The sequence below is a fragment of the Nesoenas mayeri genome, assembly GCF_963082525.1.
Source record: "Nesoenas mayeri genome assembly, chromosome: 3".
NCBI lineage: Eukaryota > Metazoa > Chordata > Aves > Columbiformes > Columbidae > Nesoenas > Nesoenas mayeri.
This window is the reverse complement of record NC_137544.1, coordinates 92,739,869-92,759,910: the sequence shown is the minus strand read 5'-3', so window position 1 is coordinate 92,759,910 and position 20,042 is coordinate 92,739,869. Positions and strand designations below refer to the sequence as shown.

Below are 20,042 nucleotides of genomic sequence, written 5' to 3'. Positions count from 1 at the left end.
CTACTCAATGTCACACTTGTTCACATGATTTCCATTTGGTGCACCTACAGTGGCTTATGTGACACAAAAGGAGGAGACAAGCATTTGACTTGGTGCAGCCTGTTTTGGACATAAGGATGATCTGGGGGGACTCTGTTTTGGTTTGAGGACCTTATAGCCACACGGTGTATTTTCCAACTGCTTGTACCAATTTCTAGGTGTGTGCCATGCATCTACCTTAAGCAATGTGTGACTGTTTTATGCCTTGCTCAGAGGTCAGCTAAGCCATGAATCAGGTTGCTTTAATGGGGGCATTTTTTTTTGTTTTATCCTCTGGAGAGACTCTGGTATCTCTTTCTGGAGCATTCATCTTGTCTTCCACAGGGACTGTGGTGCCTCCTTTTTAAGATTACCATGCTAGTTAAGGTAACTGCAAGATTTTTAATCTACTCAAATGAAAGAGTTCTGCTAAAATTCCTGTTCTTGAGTCTCCATTTCTTCTTGGCAGTTTGTTCGATCCCACCATATGATCAGTATACTATGGCTGCTGTATAGGAAGGGCAACAGCCATCATCACCTTTAAATTCAATTTAAATTAAATTCTTTTAAGTTTTACTGCTTTGTGTAAAATGTGGTCTTAGAAGAGAGGGCCTAGACTGGAAAGGCTGTTTGTACAAAATCTTTGAACGTCATGTGTTTTTAGGCTTTAAGCACCAACCGCTGTGCTTCAGCTCTACTCGCACAGTGCTGCACTGCTTGATTATGTGACCAGAACTATACTGAACAAATTGACTAATGCAGGCAGCTACTTCTGTACTGTCTGGCAAGGCAGAAATCTGGCTCTTAAGTTGCATGTGGCATTACCTTATAAACATACAACTTTGAATTTCTTGTCTCCTTGTGCCCATAAAGCAGGGATCCAAGAGGAGAGATCCTATGGAGAAGGTGTTTGCTTTTCGTATAAATAAAAATCTGACCCAAAGTTCTTCAGGTGGTCAATGTGTTTATTAGCTACTTGCAGGATTTCCCATGATGTTGGAGATGGCATACTTCCTCAAGTTCTTTGTTCAGAAAAGCAAGGTGTCTTGCAACCTGAAATCATGAAAATTTTTTATTACAAAATAAAATTCTTTGCACTATAAGCCTTCGGGTTCTTGCACAGCTATTCTTATCTTCTTCCTGAAAGAATTCACTTTGGGAATAACTGCCACACGTTGCTAGAATTTGTTAAAATTACCAGGAATAAAATTAGTATTTGTGATAGTCTGAGACATCAATAACAAGATGGCAGGTCTTGGCAGTATGTTGCTTTTAGCATGCATACTTGTACACAGCGCAAAATGTTGAAACTGAATTCTAGTAGCATCCTTTGATAGAACAGCTAATACATTTCCAAATGTAAAGATCAAACCCCTCATGTATGTTTTACTCATGAGGAAGATGGAAGTAAATAGCAAGTATGACAATTTTGAGAACTTAATACTCTCCAGTACAAGACTTTTCTTGCTGCAACAATGTTTTGCACAACTTAGAACCTTTCATTCAAGGCTCTTGGCACATTACAGTGGGAGTTTAATACTATTTTGAGGCTCATGGTACAACAAGGTTCAATGATCTGGCTCTGTCGCTGGCATTCTTACCTATATGAATATATAAAGGTAGGTGATAGGGCAAGGGGTAACAGTTTTAATCTAAAGTAGAGGAGATTCAGGGTAGGCATGAGGAAGAAATTTTTTACAAAGAGGGTTGTTAAAACACTGGTTGCCCAGAGCTGTGGTAGGTGCCCCATCCCTGAAGACACTGAAGACCAGGCTGGATGGGGCTCTGAGCAACCTGATCTAGTTGAAGATGTCCCTGCTCATGGCAGAGGAGTTGGACTAGATGACCTGCGAAGGTCCCTTCTGACCTAAACTATTCTATGATAGAAAACGGCTGGTTTTAGATATATATATATATATATATATATTTATATATACATATCTAAAACCATCAGATGCTCTTGCAATGTGTGTAAAAGGTTGCAAGAGCAACCTTGATTCCATCAGTTATTATTCTTTTTTGTTTTGTTTGGATTTTGTTCGATTGTTTTTTTTGGTGGTGTTTTTTTTCTTTGGTTGGTTGGTTCTTTTTTGTTTTAATACTTCAGACTCCAAGCTGTTATGGATGTGTGCAATAAAGGGAACATACCTCATTCAGTGAATCCTCCCAAGATGAATCACAGTGACTGCCGCTTGCCTGGATGTCTAAGATGATATTAGGGAACCGATTTCCTGGAAAAATGAAGCTAGCGATCACTTGACGTTGAATGAATGAGGAAAAAGTAGGTATGTGAGTTATTAAGGGATAGATAATTCTGCCTTCTGTCCTGACATAATTTCTGTTGTTCCTTAACAAAAATGAAAAGAATAATATAGGGGCTTGCTGGATGAACTATTTGTATTTCTATTAACTACGTATTTGAAAAATGTTTATATATTTAGCGTGTTTGTTCTCTCTCTAAGGCTTTTTCAAAAGACATGCTTTCTTCTTCCTGAGCAAAGACTGCAGCAGCAATTGCCGCATCTGCTATCCTTTCTCAACCATTGCACTTATGCTGCTAGCAGAGAAGGGGCATAATGAAATTTAGAAAAGCTAATTCAAAATCTATTTTGGTATTGACAGTAAATGCTTCTCCCCAGACTAGATGGTACTAGAAAATAATAAGGCTTGAATGTACCTTTTGCTGGAAGCAGTCCCAAAGCTAGTGTTAAGTTTCAGGCATAAAAGTTTCTGTGCCTTGGCACTGTTGTCATTGTGATTTGGACTAATACCTGCAGTTTTAGCAAACTGGGAAGAGTAAGTATCTATAGAGCAGCAAAAATAAGATTTTTATCCATGTGTTGTTGAAAGCTGCAGTCTGACTGTGTCAGTAGCTGGACTAGACAGTGTGGGTTCACCTGACCCTGTCCAACTGTTGCTGTATGTTGAGGCCTAGGAAAGGCTGCACCCAACTTGTGTTACCCCAGTCTTCATCCTTTTTCATCTCAGAGGGCTTCCTGAGCCTGTTGTGGTTTGTCACTATTAATATTCAACACATGTGGGTTTAACTGTTTTCAGGCAGGTGTACAACACAGAGACATCTGGTCCTTCCTAAGGCTCTGGAGAGTACATCTGAGAAGCTGAGGTTTATCTGTCTGCTAGTATGACCGCTCGTCTCGTCTTTGCAGGTAATGGAAATTACTTCAGAGCTTTAGATGCTGGATCATACTGTACAAATTAATACATTTAGGGAGGAGTTAACCTCTGTGATTTTTAATTACATGACTATAATATTCTTACTCTTACCTTTCTGACTTGTTCTGCTGGCATAATCTAGTGCAGCCTTCCTCAGTTTCTGAACATATCGCAAAACTCCTGTTAGCGGTATCCGCTGATCATTTTCATATGCCGTGATAAAAACTGAAGGATAAGGCTGAGATTAAAAACCAAAACCAGTTAAAATATTTGACATCTGATTTTTATCATAAAGTAACAAATTCTTCTCTGTTTACCTTACTGTACTACTTGTTATGGTTTATCTAAAACCACATCTATTACATAATTATCTGCTCTTAAAAAAGTAATTTTATCACTCTAACTGCAAAAGTATTTTGGTCTGGAAAATTACTTCATATTAGGGATCATATACTTGCAAAAAGTAATAAAATACATCCTCTCCCCACTAGTTAAGCTCTACCAGTACTATTCAATATACACATCAGCAACTTGGATGAGGGACTAGAGTGCAGTGTCAGCAAGTTTGCTGATGACACCAAGCTGGGAGGAGTGGCTGACACACCAGAAGGCTGTGCTGCCATCCAGAGACATGGACAGGCTGGAGAGTTGGGCGGGGAAAAATTTAATGAAATATAACAAGGGCAAGTGTAGAGCCTTGCATCTGGGTAGGAACAACCCCAGGTTCCAGTATAAGTTGGGGAATGACCTGTTACGGAGCAGTGTAGGGGAAAGGGACCTGGGGGTCCTGGTGGACAGCAGGATGACCATGAGCCAGCACTGTGCCCTTGTGGCCAGGAAGCCAATGGTACCTGGGGTGTGTTCGAAGGGGGGTGGTCATATTCCTGTGTAACCTCATCTGGGTGTTCCTGCTCTGGCATGGGGATTGGACTAGATGATCTTTCGAGGTCCCTTCCAGTTCCTAACATTCTGTGATTCTGTGATGTCTGCTTGCTGATGGTTACAAAAAAAAAAGGAGTAATAATCACAGAATGGTTCACCCTAGAACAGTAGTTGAGTTTTGCAATCTTTCTATGCATATTTTTATATAGTATGCAACACAGCTAACACATATTATTTCAAATAAAGATTTCCTCCTAGATGACACTGTCAAAGCTATAGATCCTTTTCCATTTCATTGTTTGCTTCTGAAAAGATGTTTAATCAGTGGAAACACCTCCTTCCTCCTGCAACAAACTCTGCAAAACCCAGTAGAACAACAGAAACCCCCGCAAAATGAGAAAGTATTTTACATGTTGATGTTTGTTATATGATAGAATAATCTATTACTTCCTGGCAGTGCCATAACAAAAAGAGATTTTGAAATCTATTCATTATTTAGTAGAAGGTGGTTTTGGTTAATTTCAGTACTCACGACTCCAAATATTGCTAAGATTACTTAGGAAATCATTTCTATTTGTATTGATTATTCATTTTAACACAAAGCAGCAGCTATGACAATTCTAAAATACTGGGGTTTAAAGGACTGAAAAGGTAAAATATACTTTTTTCTTTTAAATTCCAGTTATCTGCTGTTTTCTTATAAATTGCTATACTCTATTACTGTAGTTTTCCACACAGAAAGCATAGTTTTACCTGTGGCTTAATATTCTGGTATGGACAATAGCTTTTGATAAACTTCATACATTTTTCATCTGCTAATGGATTTCCCCATTCTTCCTGTTCTTCAATTGTCAGTGGGAGATGAGTTTTCCTCATTGTATTTAGAACATCCACAAAAGGAGCCTTAGAAGTTATTAAAAAAAAGTTAGCAAATAGGACACAGGACCTCAAACGCCTTGGTCAAAGTTTTCTCAAACAAATGAGGAAAGTGAATTCTGAAATTGAATGTTTCCAGTTCTGAAACTGGTAGAATGAAACAGAAAATACAGTTTAACATATTCCATAAAAGGTCTACAGCACCTCACCTGTAAAACCATGGCTCTGATAAGTTCTGGATCAGTGTTGCACAGGGCTCCTGCAAGAACTCCTCCAGCACTGGCAGCTGCTAGTGCTGTGTATTTTGGCTGAGAAAGTCCTCGTTGGTGCAGCAGCCTGATGCAAGCCCTCAGGTCATGGAGACCGTTGAGTTTATTATGCTGACATCCATCTCTGTGCCAGCCAAGGCCAAGCTCTCCTCCACCCCTGAAATTTAAAGCAATTCAAGCTGGAGTCTCTTTGGAAAACTTTACACGGTGAAGCTTCAGGAAATAAAAGGAGAGCAGCAGCCACAGAGCTGGAAAAACATAGTTTGCCTTCCCAATTAACTCTTCTCTATTCTTTATGGCTAAAATACACAACATGCCAACAAAAAAAATCCATGCATGATGACTGGTGAAAATCCCAACTCTGTGCCCTTGTGTGCTCCTGTCCTGGAACTCACAGGATAAGCACCACCTTAGGAAATGGAGGCAATATTGGAGGCAATACAAAATCAGACACTAATGTTATCTTTTTATGCAGGAAACTATTAAAATATCTAAACCATTGTCAATACTTACATCGCTAACACTGAGCATTTATTAAAAACAGTAGGATAGTCTTTTTCTGCTCCAAACTGAGATTCTCGACATTTGTCTCCTGCATTGCTTAAAATTCTGAGAATGTTTTGGGGTTTTTAAAATTTTCTAGTTTGTGAATTTCAAATTCTATTTTTAATACAGAATTTAAAAAATTATTTTTATTGCTTTCTACACAACCACAGTTTTGGTTCTAAGCCACGCCGAGTTTCCTTATTCAGGTTTCAAGTTTAAAATTAATTAGCTGAGAGGTCTGCCAAAATGCTTCATCTTTGGATAAAGAATCCATCTTCATCTAGGACTGACTTGCATCTTTACATCCTTAGAGGGGTGGGAGGAAGAAGAGCACAATACTTGCCACTGAATACAGCAGACTGAATACATTTGTATGCTGAATTTGTTTTGGAACTGGTATTTCAAACAACTGCTCATTCTCCCTCTTCCCCTCCTCAAAGTGATTCTTTTGTTATCTTTTTTACCTCTGGAATTATTATCTCAATGAAAATGTGAAGCCCATTGTACATAGTGGTTTTATAAAACCAGTAGATTTGTAGCTAAACTGGAGACAAGATGATTTAGCCAATGAAAGAACATGGGGTGCAGGTTAAATGCTTAGTTGTTGCTGCAGAAGGCAAATGGCTTTCAGAAGACACAGACTGAACATTTGTACACAATACCCTCAGAAAGAGAGGGAGGTAGCGTGCCATTGCAATTAGGATGTGTTATCGTCATTTTTCTTGAGCAAAGATGAGACAAGAAGTAATGAGATGCCAAAGGATTACACATTACACACAACCATCTTGTTGGTTTAAAAAACCTAAATGCAGTATGTGGTATTGAAAGCATAGTTTTTTTTTTTCCTGAGGTAATTTTTTTTTTGTTAAAAACTACTTTCAAAAAAATCTATAAAGAGATGGAAGTGAAAAGCATGGAGAATTAGGTATAGCTACATGAAAAAATTATATCTGTACCTTTTCAGTTGCATATCAATAAACATCTGTATATCCCACAGATCAAAACCTTAATTCCGTTTTTTATTTTACTTACCTAACATGGCAATATGCTAATATCCAGCCCTCTTCAATTAACATCAGCTTCTCTTCTTTAAAGCTCATGTTCAAATCTATGCCATAAGCTCCATATACGTGAACTAGAAGTGGTTTCCTGTGTAGCTCTTTAGAATTCATATTATGAAAAACTGTAATTGGCACTAAAGTTTCATCCTGGAAATGAAGGAGTATTTTACAATAAAGAACATTTCAGAAATCTCAATGACACATGGCAATGAAAACGTCAATTATTTATTTTAAAATGTGTTTTTTTGATTACAGTAATTTTTTTCACTTAGAATGTACAAAGCACTCTTGAAAAATAAAGCGAGACACTGAACCTCTGCTGTGTGGGCTTACAGATGCAGAGTATAAAATTCATTTAAGTGCAACACCTGAGGAGTTTTTAAACTACCAAAGCACCCAAGTCTTCCTTCCCCCTTTAACACCAAGAATACCTATTATTAACAAAATAGTTTACCACTTGCTGCAGCACAAACTCTTTATTAACATCTCCAATTTTTTAAAGTCGGGCTGTTAAAACTTTCCTTTCCTGATCTATACTGTGCAGCTGGTTGCAGGGTGTTCTTTTCAACAGCTGGCATCTTTTTCATTTATGATGGAATATGATACCATACATCAACTGACAATTCTAAGTTATACTATACTAAGATTCTTGACTCATCATGTACTGTTATCTCCTCTAGAACCCCCAAGTTTATGGAAAAAAAGTCTTATCACGACTCTTTCTTTTTCTTCTTTATAGCACTGAAGAAAACACCCACTGTTTAGTAACTACTGCACCAACTGCTCTTTACATTTTTTGATCTCTATTCCCTGCCAAATGCATTTTTAAAATGGGTGGGAGGAAGGGAAGAATAAAGAGAATGGGAAAAGGACTGAAAAAAATCTTACCTTGCTTTTAGCTAGTAAACGTGTAGTGTGACAATTCGTAATAATTGGTACCTCTTGCACAGCTTGTTCAATGAGATTATTTTGTTTAAATGAATATGCAAAACGCTTAGGGGGGTGTACTGGAGAGGTGAGCTGAAAATAGCAAGTGCTGGTCGTATGTTCAGGATGAGATTCCAATTCAAATTCACAGGCCCATGTAGGTAGCTGGGAAAACACGGCATTTCAAGTGAGACCCTTCCACTGCTTCTGTAAATTTTGCCTAGTGTGTCATTCAGAGGAGAAGATTTTGAATTTCAAGCTAATTATCTCCAGTTTGTATGCACCACAATATGTATTTCTTTCAAATTCAGTAGTGAAACAGTCAAAAAGTAGAAGACTTTGGCGAACTTTTCCCCTAAGGCCATTGGAACAAAGTTCAACAATGTAATAAAAAAGAAAAATCCAAATTCAGTTAAAAATGTGCATTAGTTGCAGGGTCTTTTTTAATTAAAACATTATTTGAAATGCTTCTGCATTATTTTTTATTTTTTAGATCCTATTTCCCCTCTGATTTCCAGTCCTGCTTCAACATGTTACACAGCCAAGTCCATGTCAGTTGTTAGGCTTTTGCTGTGAGTTAGCTCAGTAATGCTAAGCCACTAAAAACCCCTGCCTCTTAACTTTGTTCCTGGTGCCAGCCATTGTGAAGAACAAAACCTTTTCCTGGCACATTCACCCTCAGACACTTACTGCTATTATATTTAAGATTTTTAACTCTGCTAAGAATAAAAGAAATCACGATTCATTCTTTGAGAGCAGCAGGGACATAGTCAAAACCTCTGCCAGGCCACTACTTACTTGAGTTAGGTTACTAGAGCCTTCTGAAATGGCAGCAAAAGTCCAAGTTCTCCAGAGTAACTGCAGATCCTTTCTGAATAAATAAACTACAACCATTTTCAAAAATGAAGGTTTCAGAGACCACACAGAGTACCTTGTTGAAAACCTTATTCTGTAGCAGTTTTACAGAATGCAGCATTGGTAGCTTGTGGCAATAAACTTGTCAGTAGTTCAGATTGTATTTTTGGGGCAAACAGATCAATTAATTTTTCTGTCTGAATGGTCTCCAGAAATGATGGCTTCAATTGAATCATTTTGTTTTTAATCCACAAGTATTTAGCAACAACTAGGGAAGGAAATAAATACTTTGTACAAATTGTACTGCAGTATCAATTCTTCCCATTTAATATGGGACAGTGTCCATGTTTGTCCATGTTCTAATACTTCTTCTGTGGGAGAGCCAGGCTTATTTCCTTGCTTGCATTGATGAGTGTAACCAAAACCAGGCCCAGTAAAACTGAGTGTTCAGGGAATCAAGTCCTATTTTACATTAGAAATCAGCTGTATTGTAAAGAGCCTGACTGTAATAAGTTGAATAAGGAATGGACTCATCAGATAACTGCTCTCTAACTTTCTAAGTGCTGCAATAAACCACCCCATGAAATCCCGAAGAACAGCCATAGGTAATACAATTAGTTGGAATAACAAACTTGGCAGCATTATAGTCTGCAAACCACTTCTTTTCTTGGAATTTATCTTTGCTTTCATTATAATGTTATGCTAAAAATTAAATAGTGCTGGAAAAATATTATGCTGCTTAAGCTGAGTTAAAACATACCTTTATTGACTGGACTGAATGTGAGACAAAAGAAATCACATTTAAGTAAAGCTGACCAGCATTCTTCAGGAACATAATACAGTGGTCACTGAACATTTCCAAGTCTACCAGCTTGGTTTTGTCTTCCAGTGCATAAACTAACTGCCAGTTCTCTATGCCACTGGAAGCTACTGGTGCCTTCATCAACTATAAACACAAACAATAACTTTGCATTAGTAAGATATAGTAAGAGTTACAAATGAAATTTAGAGACTTATTCATTAGTTTGTACTGAGGGGTTTTGCCTGAATAAAACTTAAGCTTTTTAAACTCCCTTTACTTTGGCAAAATAGAAGAACAATTCAGTAACACTTGGTAAATTAACTTCAATTCTTATAGATTAATCTATGGAAGATTTTCATGCACTAAGAGCTTTCAGTGTGCCCAGCAGAACTGTTAGGTGGTTTGGTTATATGGACTTGAGATCGACAACTTAAATTTTAATATGGAGGAAATGACTGTTAAAGCATCCTCATTCCCTGATGTTGCCGAAGGAGTTAGAATCACATTGGCATGCTACAGGTGAGACGCCATGTACTGCTATCAGTCTTTCAATCCATGGTGCTCTCTGTGTAATTCTCTTAAATTATTTCAGTAAGCTGTGAAGCACAGAATTAAAAGTCAGCCTCACTATTTTGCTGTGATCTGCAACAGGTATCTGAATGAATATGAATCCTATGAATCTTATTATCAGTTAAAATTACCTTATATTCTGCAGGTTCTCCATATGTAGTAAGAATATATAACTCATCATTTCTGTGCTCAACGTGGTAAATGACCCCTTTTGTTCGTGCTTGTACAAGAGCAGGTAACTTAAAAGGATTTCTACAGTCAACCAGCCAAACTTCCGATGTTGTCTTGCTGTTGCTGTTGATAGTGAGAAAACGCCTATCTTTTGTGCAATGTATGTCCACAAAGAATCTGTAAGGAATAATTAACAAACACACAAACTTTAAGTTGAGGACTGTTTTTAAAATACCTTGGTTGTTTCAGAATCCTGGGCTTCCATCGGCAAGTTAAGAAACAGCATGCCTGTAAGGAGGCTGGAAAAATTCCAGATTACTTGGTTCCCAAACCCACTGCTGCTGCATTTACCCTGGGATTCACAAACCCACAATCTTGTGTGTAGAACCTGAAACCTGCAAGGAAAGCAGGTCAGTTGTTACCCAACTGAATCTAGGTTTTTGCATCATTGAGATAGACTGGAAGCTCATTGATGTATATAGGCTCTAAAATTCAAGCAAAACGTAGAACTTTTTATAACCCTATTTAAAAACAAAAACAAAACAAAACAACTCTAACCAAACAAATAAACCCCACAAAAAATAATGCAAACAACCAAACCAAAACCCACACCAAAAAAACCCCAAATAAATAAAAACCTCCACCAAAAAAACCAAGAGAATTAAGTTAAAATTAATAAAGGACATTGTGTGGGAAGAACAATAACAAAAGAAAAGTAGGAGTTATTATAAAGATAAATTAATAAAAAGCCTAAGTGTTACTGACCTAACTTTGAAGCAAAAAAGAAAAAAAAAAAGTACAGAAGCCTATATGGGACAAGATGGACAGTGTTGCAGGGATAAAGCTGGAAACTAGGAACTGGTTTTGGAACTATCTATCAGTTTTAAATGCTTCTAAAATATAGAAACAGAAAACAGAACAACAACCAATGGCTGGTACTAATATTAGACAAGTTCAGGCTGAAATTCAGATTCAAATTTCTATGAGTCATCCTAATTAATGGGGATGTCACAGCTTGGGACATAGCAGTTTCTTTCGCATTTTGAATCTTTAAGAATGTAAACCAGGACACAAAGATCCAGAAGATTTGATCAAGGGTTGAGTACCGTAATCGGCATTGTACAGATCAGATTATACAGACTATACAGATCAGATGCACAACTGAAATAATGACCCCTCTAGACTTCAAAATATTTGACTGGTGAAAGAAAGGATGCTTTAGATAGCATTGCAGTGTCTTTAATCATTTTCAGGTGGAGGAACTCCAATTTTCGGGGTACTATTGTTTTTTCTAATTGCACTCTCTCAACAGGCACAGCGGGGGATCCAAAATCTGCAACAAATCGGTCTCCTGCCCCTCTAACACACACAAATTTGGCAACACTGTGGCACCGCATTCAGTGGAAATTCCAACAGTTCAGCTCTTCTGACCTTATCTCTGAGAGTCAGGCTGAAATGCAGGTTACACTTCTCCCCAAGGACTTTGACCTTGATACCTTGATATTAGACTTTTTTTTTTTTTGCCTTTGTAGGTTTTAAAATTATTTATTTTTTGAAGGAAGTAAAGAAATTTTCATCTTCTAGAAAAAAAAAAAATTGATTCCACCTAAAAGAGCCGGTGAGATGTAGAATGGAGCTGCTCAACAGCAATACAAAAGAATGTCTTGCTGTCTCTGATGAACAAGTGAGTTCAGTTATGAGCTACCATAGCACATGAACCTTTAGAGTAAGTTTCTAGTATATTTACTGTAATGACTATGACCTTCAGAATTATGCCAACAGTTTCCCTGTGGGGAAGTGTCAGGTCAGTGCAACTTGATTTTCCAAAAGTATGCATCAAATGCAGCTGGAACAAAAGGATCTTATTTACTGCATCTCAACTGCAGATTTTTTTTAATGACAGTATAATTGAAATTTCTTTACTGCATATGTAACTTGATTTAAGAATAACTGCAAACATTTATGGAATGCTTTATAAATCTACTACATGCTACATGGCTAAAAAACTAGTTCTGCAGTCAATTTAGCAAGAGCTTTCTTGTCTTCCTAAACCACTGCTTGAAGAAAGGTTATTGAGAGGGTATTCAGTCAACAATAGTTCTGTCTCTGGGAATGCTGTAATGATTTTGCTCATCCATTACCCAGAGCAAAGATTAGCCTGAACTTCTATGTTTTTTAAAAGATGTATCAGACATCAATAGCAGAGAAAACAAAATGAAATCCACAGTCTGATTTACCCTGTATGAAACTGTCACACATTCATTAAAGGACACCCTGACCTGCAACTGACCTTGACATTTATAAACTCAGCTGAACTCGTGAGGTAAGAAAGTAAAGTTAAATCTCTGTTGATCACATATCAAGAGGAGAAGAGAGCACATTCCCAGACTGCATAAGGCACTCCTGACAGCAAATACAACTTAAAAATGGCTTTTACCATTTGGAATACAATACAGATTAATTTGTTTTTCAAACTGGTCATATTTTCATATAAAATACTCTAGAATATATAAAGGACTTGTTATATTTTAGATAAGTATTACCTTGCATCTTGTTCTGTATAAACTAACTTGGTATGTTTCTGATTAGTGAAAGTGGTCATTAACACATCCTGACATTTAAGGTTCTTCTGACTTGTGTAATACAGAACATCATTCGTAGCCCATTCTGGAAAAAAAGACAAATGCACATCAAATTTAGAATGGTATATACTATTACAGAGAGAAAATGGAGCTCCAAGAACAATGGACTCAGTGCTGAAAAAGGCGGGTTTGCAGTTGATATGGAACTGAGGACGGCACTTCTACATCCTAGAGGCTGGGGTAAGCCACAAAAAGATGTTTTTCCATGTTTTCTCTGAATCCCACGGAACAAGAACATAGTAATATACTAAAAAAAAAGGAAAAAAATAAATAAAAGGCAGAGGACAGTGTTCCAGGGTCCAGCAAGAGGAAGCCCCTGACCCTGTGGGAGTTTTGGAGGTAACAGGAAAATAGATCTGTGATTATTTAAAACTGAGCAGAGAAACAGAGGTTTACATGGAGTCAGTGAGATAATAAAGAGCGTATGAGCTCTGCACCGCTGCATGTGACTGCCTGCAAACCATTTAGAGAAAAAAGATGATGCACGTGCTCCATGGGTACCACTGGGATAAAAATTCTCCAGTTTTCTATGCTTGTGTATGTGTTCACCAACAGTAGAAAGGTATACAGGAACCTCCCTATTCTGAAGTTTAGTAATCTGACTGATCCAGTCAAATTACTGCTATCTCTGCTGCTCCTACAGCCACCAGAATGATGTTTAATACACATGCTTTAAAAAGTCATTGTGTGCTGTCTTACGCATAAATACTGATTTTCAGTACAAAACCTGAGGAATTACCACACTGAAGTAATGCCAACAATTTGCTATCTGAACAGCAACATGGCTTCATGGTGCGCAGGTAGCTGGGGGTTCACTCTGAAGACAAGCCTTCTGAAGGGAAACCCAAGTTCTACCATAGCCTGGTGTTTAAAAAAGCACAGATGGAAATTTTCAAGAACTTCCATTAGTCTGCCTGCTACTGCATATCATGCAATACAAACATACGCTTTGCAAGCTGCCATAAGACCCGATTCTCTTGTTCACCTCTGTATCTCACACCTGAGTAAGTCTACAAAATGGATGTAATCTCTACCATTCTGATAGTCATTTTTTATACTATTACTATCTGCCATAATCTGTCACACCTATGTAGGCAACGGGGAGCTCGTTTCTTAAATGTTCTTCTAGACAAACCTAGGTAGATGCTCAAATCAAGTATAGTGTTACTGGCAAATCTGCAGGCCTAGTTTTCAATGGGCATTATAAACTTCAGTTGTGCCAATGCTTACAACATTAAATGCTTGCTACTCTTCATTTGTGTAACTAGGATGTTTTACCTATGGTATTTTTGGCCTGCCCACACAAACTGCTTACTGCGCTACATATACTCGATGACATGTAACAACATAATCCAAAATACAAGATGTGGAACATTGCATACACACTACTACACTCTTGTTGCTATATTCTTTAACATACTATAAAAAAAAAATATCCTGTTCACTTCAGCTTACCTCCGCTTATTTTAACAGCAATGTAAAGCTCTGTAATCTATTCCAAAAGAACTGACTGAAGGCCTGGCTGACTGTTTTGGGCTTTGGATTGTCACCCACACTGAGTCCAGTTGAAATTCCAGCCAATACTTAATAGCAGGTAGCACTTGTGCGCTATTCAGCAAGGTGAAATGCCTACAGCTACCAGTGATTTCAGGTGTGGCTGAAGGGGTTTCATAACTAGAACATTTCTCAGTAAAATCTTTATATTGCAGTTATTACAGTAAATTTTTAAAGCAGCATATTGAATTAAATGAAAATGATGATATCCATGACTGTTCGAACACGCATAAATGCTTGCTTGTACAATGAAGAAAAACTCATATGATGAAAGCAGATGCTTTCACCCACATCAGATAACTTGTAACCATGCAGTGTGGAAGAAATCTTAAATACGAAACAACTCAACAGCTATAAGAATTAAATCTAAAAATGTTTTTTGTTTTTTATTAATTTTTTTAGTATTTTAATATTATTTGTAAACTAACAAAAACATTGTATTGAAAGCTGGTGTGATCCACAAGATATTTGTAAATAACTTACCAAAACTAAATACATTAGGAATTACTTTTTCCACGACAGGAAATTGACCCAGTTTCATAATAACGCAGGTTGTCTCTTCAGAATTTTCACTTTTTAAGCTGATTGCCATGTATCTCTGATCTGGTGAAATTCTGATCTGTCGAATAAAGGCATCAGACAAGCCCAGATCTTCAGTACTGAATAAAATGTCAACATTTCCTTCATCTGCTGCATAAAAAAAAAGAGATAACAAAAAAATCCTGTAATTAAGGCACTGTCAAAATGAACAGTGGTTGTCAATGCCTGTATTTTACAAGTCTGACTGCAATATTCACAAGCCTAATATTATAGAAGAATTTATTAACACCAAATATTTGTCTTGCAAGATATTTGCAAATGCACTTTGTATAAATAAACAAAAAAAATGATAGTTACGGGGGAAAAAAAGGAATGTACTTATTTTTAAAAATATGTTAAAAGAATTGGCTTCCAGTACATGTATTAAATTTTAAAGCTCATATACCTAAAGCACAGTTGTTCTTACTGAATACAACTAGTTAATTTTTTTCTTCTATCCCCTCAGAAATCAAGAGGCATGAATGTGCTTTTCCTTTTTCAAAATGTTAAGTTAGGGCTCTGGAAAAAGTGACTTCTCTCTTTCCTCTCCAGAAACTTGCCTTAGTATCAGTATATACTATTCCCTAACTCTATGCAGCTCAACTTTTCAGATTCAGGATTCTAGAATTAAAAAATCATTAAAGAATTTTATAACAGTATCTTTGGTTCAGCTATTTTAAGAAACAGAGCAATTAAGCTTTTAATATAAGAAAGGTACATTAAGCGATACATGTACAATATTTTTAACAATTGTACCACGTTATGAAAAGAAATCCCTTACCATCATCTGCTTTTGAAAGAAATATGCAGCCATTCTCTTCAAAGTACACATTCTCTCCAAACCTGATCTGTTCAATACAAAACAAACATGTTTCACATTCAACATATAGATAGACAGTTGCCTTAGAATCCCTATATTCAATCATTGTTCTGCAGAACACAATTGTAACATACACAAATGACAGAATACAGCACATATATTTGAGGCTAAAGAAGGAATCGCATGCACCAGAAAGGTTCTTTCCAAGTTAGGGTACTTCAGCTACCTATACCTGCTCTAAATTTAACAAAAGGCTCAGATCACCTGCACTTACTCCTAGAACTTACAGTGTCTTGTATTCTTTTTCCACAAGTCAGATGATTATTGTGTCTTTACTTGCTTTTGCTTATGGTGAAATTAAGGTAAATACACTATTGTAACAGGTACAAGCTGTTCTAAATACACGCTGTTACTATCCACAATTATTAAAATATTCAAAACTCAAAACTACAACCATAAAATAGCCAGTAACACAACAGTTTATGAAAGGAATAGCTTCACTGCCTTTTGTTTGTACTCAGTGATGAGAAATGTCTGTATTCTTTGCCACTTACCCTTGGGCTTTCCAAATTGAATGTATACTTGTTGTGCAATTCTTCTATTTTTTCCTTGATTCTTTTTGTCATAGCTTTGTATCTTGCTGAAGTGTCATTCCAGTTTTCCTGCTCTGATTTCAGAAGATTCTTGTACAGCAGCTTTGATGTTGTTATGGATGTGTTTTGCTTCCTTTTGGATGGGATTTTTGTTCCTTCCTGCTAAGCAAGGAAAGACAGCAAAGGCTACTAGCCCACATTCTGTATTCCAGTACGAATATATTGAGGCAATAGTATTTCCCAAGCTACAGATCCCAAACCGTCTTTGCATTATTACAATAGTTAGTGCCACTAAAAAGAAAACCCACCATTGGAATAAGTTTTTCTTTCAATTCTTCCTGATCTTTTAGGGAGTTATTGTCAAATGTGCTTTACTTGACACATTTATTGAGGTGTTCTCTTCAAAATTTATGCTACTATTAATATATGTTCTTAATTGATTATTTGTAAATATGTTTGTTCTTGTTCTAGAAGTAGCTTTTAGTTATTTTTTATGGAGTTCTGTTATTTTTCCTTCTTCAGAGGCGTTTTCTCATAATTTTCCTGCCTGAAGAGTATAATTTCCCATTTCCTTTCCCAAACAATACCGCTGCTCACACCTCTGTCCCTGTACTGAGGAGTCCTAGCAGTCTGCTCTGGTTCTTGCTCCAGCTCCTCAAAAGTGTAGGTATAAATGTTCACAAGGTGCAGAATGAAGTGGTGAACTGATATGGGTTCTGCAGCAATTTTATCAGGAATAAGCTTAAGGATCTGGTTTTCCATGATCCATGAGCAAACTACTGCTACCTGCTTGCCAACAAATTGTCTGTTCTTGCAAAAACGTTGAAAATGTGCTAAAATTGCTAGCACAATGCTACTTCTTTTTGCCTGCTATAAAAATCTCATTCGATTGAATAATAAGCTTAACAACATATATTACAGTGCATAACACTACACAGATCACAAAAGTAGCATTTTATCACATTCAGTGTATTATGTGAATGTGTCTAAACTTAAAAACCAGCATACACCTTTTACCCCATCTTCACTTTGCATCAAGAACTGTTGGTTTGTTCCTGGTTTGTGTTCAGAAATCGAAGAGATCTAAAATGTGAAAGTTCTGAGTAGACATCTGCTCCAGTTACCAAATTCCCTATGACTGTAAATCACATAATTCATGAGAGAATATGAGTGTTCATTACTGGTTCAGACCAATGGTCCCTCTAGCTTATTATTAAATCAGAAGCACAAGTCAAAAAAAACCCTAACCAAACAAACACAAAAGCCCTTATAGAAGCTCTGGAGCAACTCTGTCAATGGTCAATGCAGAGAAATTGCAGGATGTATTAATTGTACCACCTTCTCACCAGTCACTGGAAAAATTGCTCTAAGAAAACATGATTTCCCAAATTAGAAGCAAACAAAAACCCTGCAGTGGCCACAAATGCATACTTAGGGAAGCACAAGAATGGGACAAGCGTAGATGATCCTCCCCAACAAGTGTTCCAGTTGCTTTCAATGAGTTTAGCTCAGGAATTTCCCTAGCTGAATGTGGTTTCTGAATATTTAAAAAGTCTCTTTATGTACATGTATCATCTCTCCTTGTACCTACGTGAAATTTTAGCATCCATGACTCATTTTGGTGAGTTCCACACTATAAGATGATTCCCCTCCTTTTTTTTTCCAACAGTTCTCATTGTGTGTATTCAGAAATATTATATAGAGCTGGTGGCCACAGTGGAGGTATATATTACAGTTACTGTACACCTCCCTGACTGGGGAAAAACCAGTCACCTAAAAGAGCATCTGGAAAGATTCTGAGACTAGCAAAGGACCTCATGACAACCAATTTGCAAACATTTGCTCCAAAGCAAACAGGCAGTTTCCTTTCAGGTGAAAACCACCTGTTGGTATCTTGGGACCAGTGTCATGGACAAGCATTTGTACCTGTGTTAGTGAACTGCCAATGTGTAAAGAGAACCACACATTCTCATCCATCTAGACTTCGTATGTTCTCCTTGAAACATTTATTTATATTTCAGACACAGACTAAGGAACTGTTTACGTTATGGTTAGAAATAAGTGCATTACAAAAAGATGATCTTTGGGTCATGTTTGAAGAAACACTGTAAACTTAAAACATTTTTAGAACAAACATACATCCATCTGAAAACACGTTTAATATAAAATAAACCAAAACACCAACCTTTTAAAACAGTACTTATGCATTATGCATATAAATCGTTTTACTGGCTATCATACTGAAGTAAGCTTTTATAATAGTTTTAGGAAACTCTGTATCAGAAACACAGGAACAGAAAACCTGAAATTATTTCAACCTATTTTCTGACTCTGTGCATGATACATCGCCACCCATTTACACAATATTTGTTTACAGTAATAAATCTAAGTACCTTCTGAAGTATAGTTCATCATGTCAACACAATTATGAGAAGTCAACAGAATATTTTAATATTTAATATGATGCAAACCACGCCTTACTGGTCAGCACAGGAAAAGCCAGTGCACAGTGGCCAAGTCTGGAGTCATCAGCTTGCACACTTTGCCTCTACACTAGCTGGTCTCTCCCTGCAGTTATCTCCTGACACTTCACCCAAATCTCTCTAGAAGATACCGATTTCTTAAAAGAAATTGCTACAGCAGGAAAATCAACCAAAATGCAGCTTTACATCAACACAGTACAGAAAAGCTGAACAATGGTGTACGCCTTTGAACGTAACTGAAATCTTAGTATAGTATTTATCTCCCTCCTATAAACCCTCTAGGAAAAACGTGTTTCCTTGACATTTGGAAAAATATGGCCAGCTCCCCCAACAGATGTGCCAAGGTGGGTGTTGACATTAAGTCTGTACTTAAACAGCATACCTTGCAGGTAAAGAATCTCCACGGCAGGATGCTTCCAGGTGTCACAGTCCTGTGTGCGCATGTACTCCATGAACAGTCCAGGATGTGGCATTTCGGGGGGTTTATTTTACTATAAAGACATATTGTTTGAAGACGGTTATGCTTCGGGCAGTATTTGTCACTGAAGCTCAGCCCTTGGAGAAGATTTCGCAGTCCAGCACATGACATCCTAACCTTCATTTCTCAACAGTCGACCTGGTATTTCTGAAAATCCCAAACTGCTGATCATTTACACTGTGTGCAAAATAGATGAGAGCATAAACTGAAGGTAAAACTTCCTTTCAAAGAAATGAGACTGATTCATTAGGAAAACCAGATGGGAGCAGCAAAACTGAGTAACTGTGACACACAGCTTAGCGTGCGTATTCACCTGCTCTGTTACCACAAAACGTGGCTCCTGGCAGTTTACAGCTTAACTCCATTGAAACCATCAGTGAAGAGAAAGGGAGATGCAACTGTCCGTGTTTAAATGTTGAAGAACCAAAAACCGGGAAAGTTCCGGGAAGTTTTTCCCCTCTTTGTAAGTATCATATAACAACAAAATCAGTCGATCTCGGGAGGGGGCTCAGCAAGAGCTGACCCCCCCTGGCAGGAGAACTGACAGGTTTGCAGCCCCGCGTGTTTCACCGCCCGCGGTCTCGCTCCCCCGTCCCGCCCGGGCGAGGGCCAGAGCAGCCGGCCCGGCCCCGCTCCCACCAGCCCTGCCCTCCGCGCGAGGACTCTCCGCGGCAGGAGGACACGGGGCCGCGCTCCCTCCGGCGGGGCTGCCCGGGAGAAGATGTCAGGCGGGCAGCAGCGG

The 20,042-nt window shown here is 37.7% G+C and overlaps 1 protein-coding gene across 1 annotated transcript; it reads right to left on the bottom strand.

Moving 5' to 3' along the window:
* Positions 1-990: 990 nt before the first annotated feature.
* PREPL (prolyl endopeptidase like) lies at positions 991-19,423 on the bottom strand (the record flags this gene model as incomplete). Its single annotated transcript, XM_080342820.1, has 14 exons — positions 991-1,071; positions 2,167-2,273; positions 3,304-3,430; positions 4,828-4,977; positions 5,160-5,376; positions 6,798-6,973; positions 7,715-7,918; positions 9,369-9,554; positions 10,112-10,328; positions 12,695-12,818; positions 14,831-15,037; positions 15,708-15,774; positions 16,301-16,498; positions 19,205-19,423. The coding sequence occupies 14 exons, from the start codon at positions 19,421-19,423 to the stop codon at positions 991-993; spliced, it is 2,280 nt and encodes a 759-aa protein (XP_080198946.1).
* Positions 19,424-20,042: the final 619 nt, after the last annotated feature.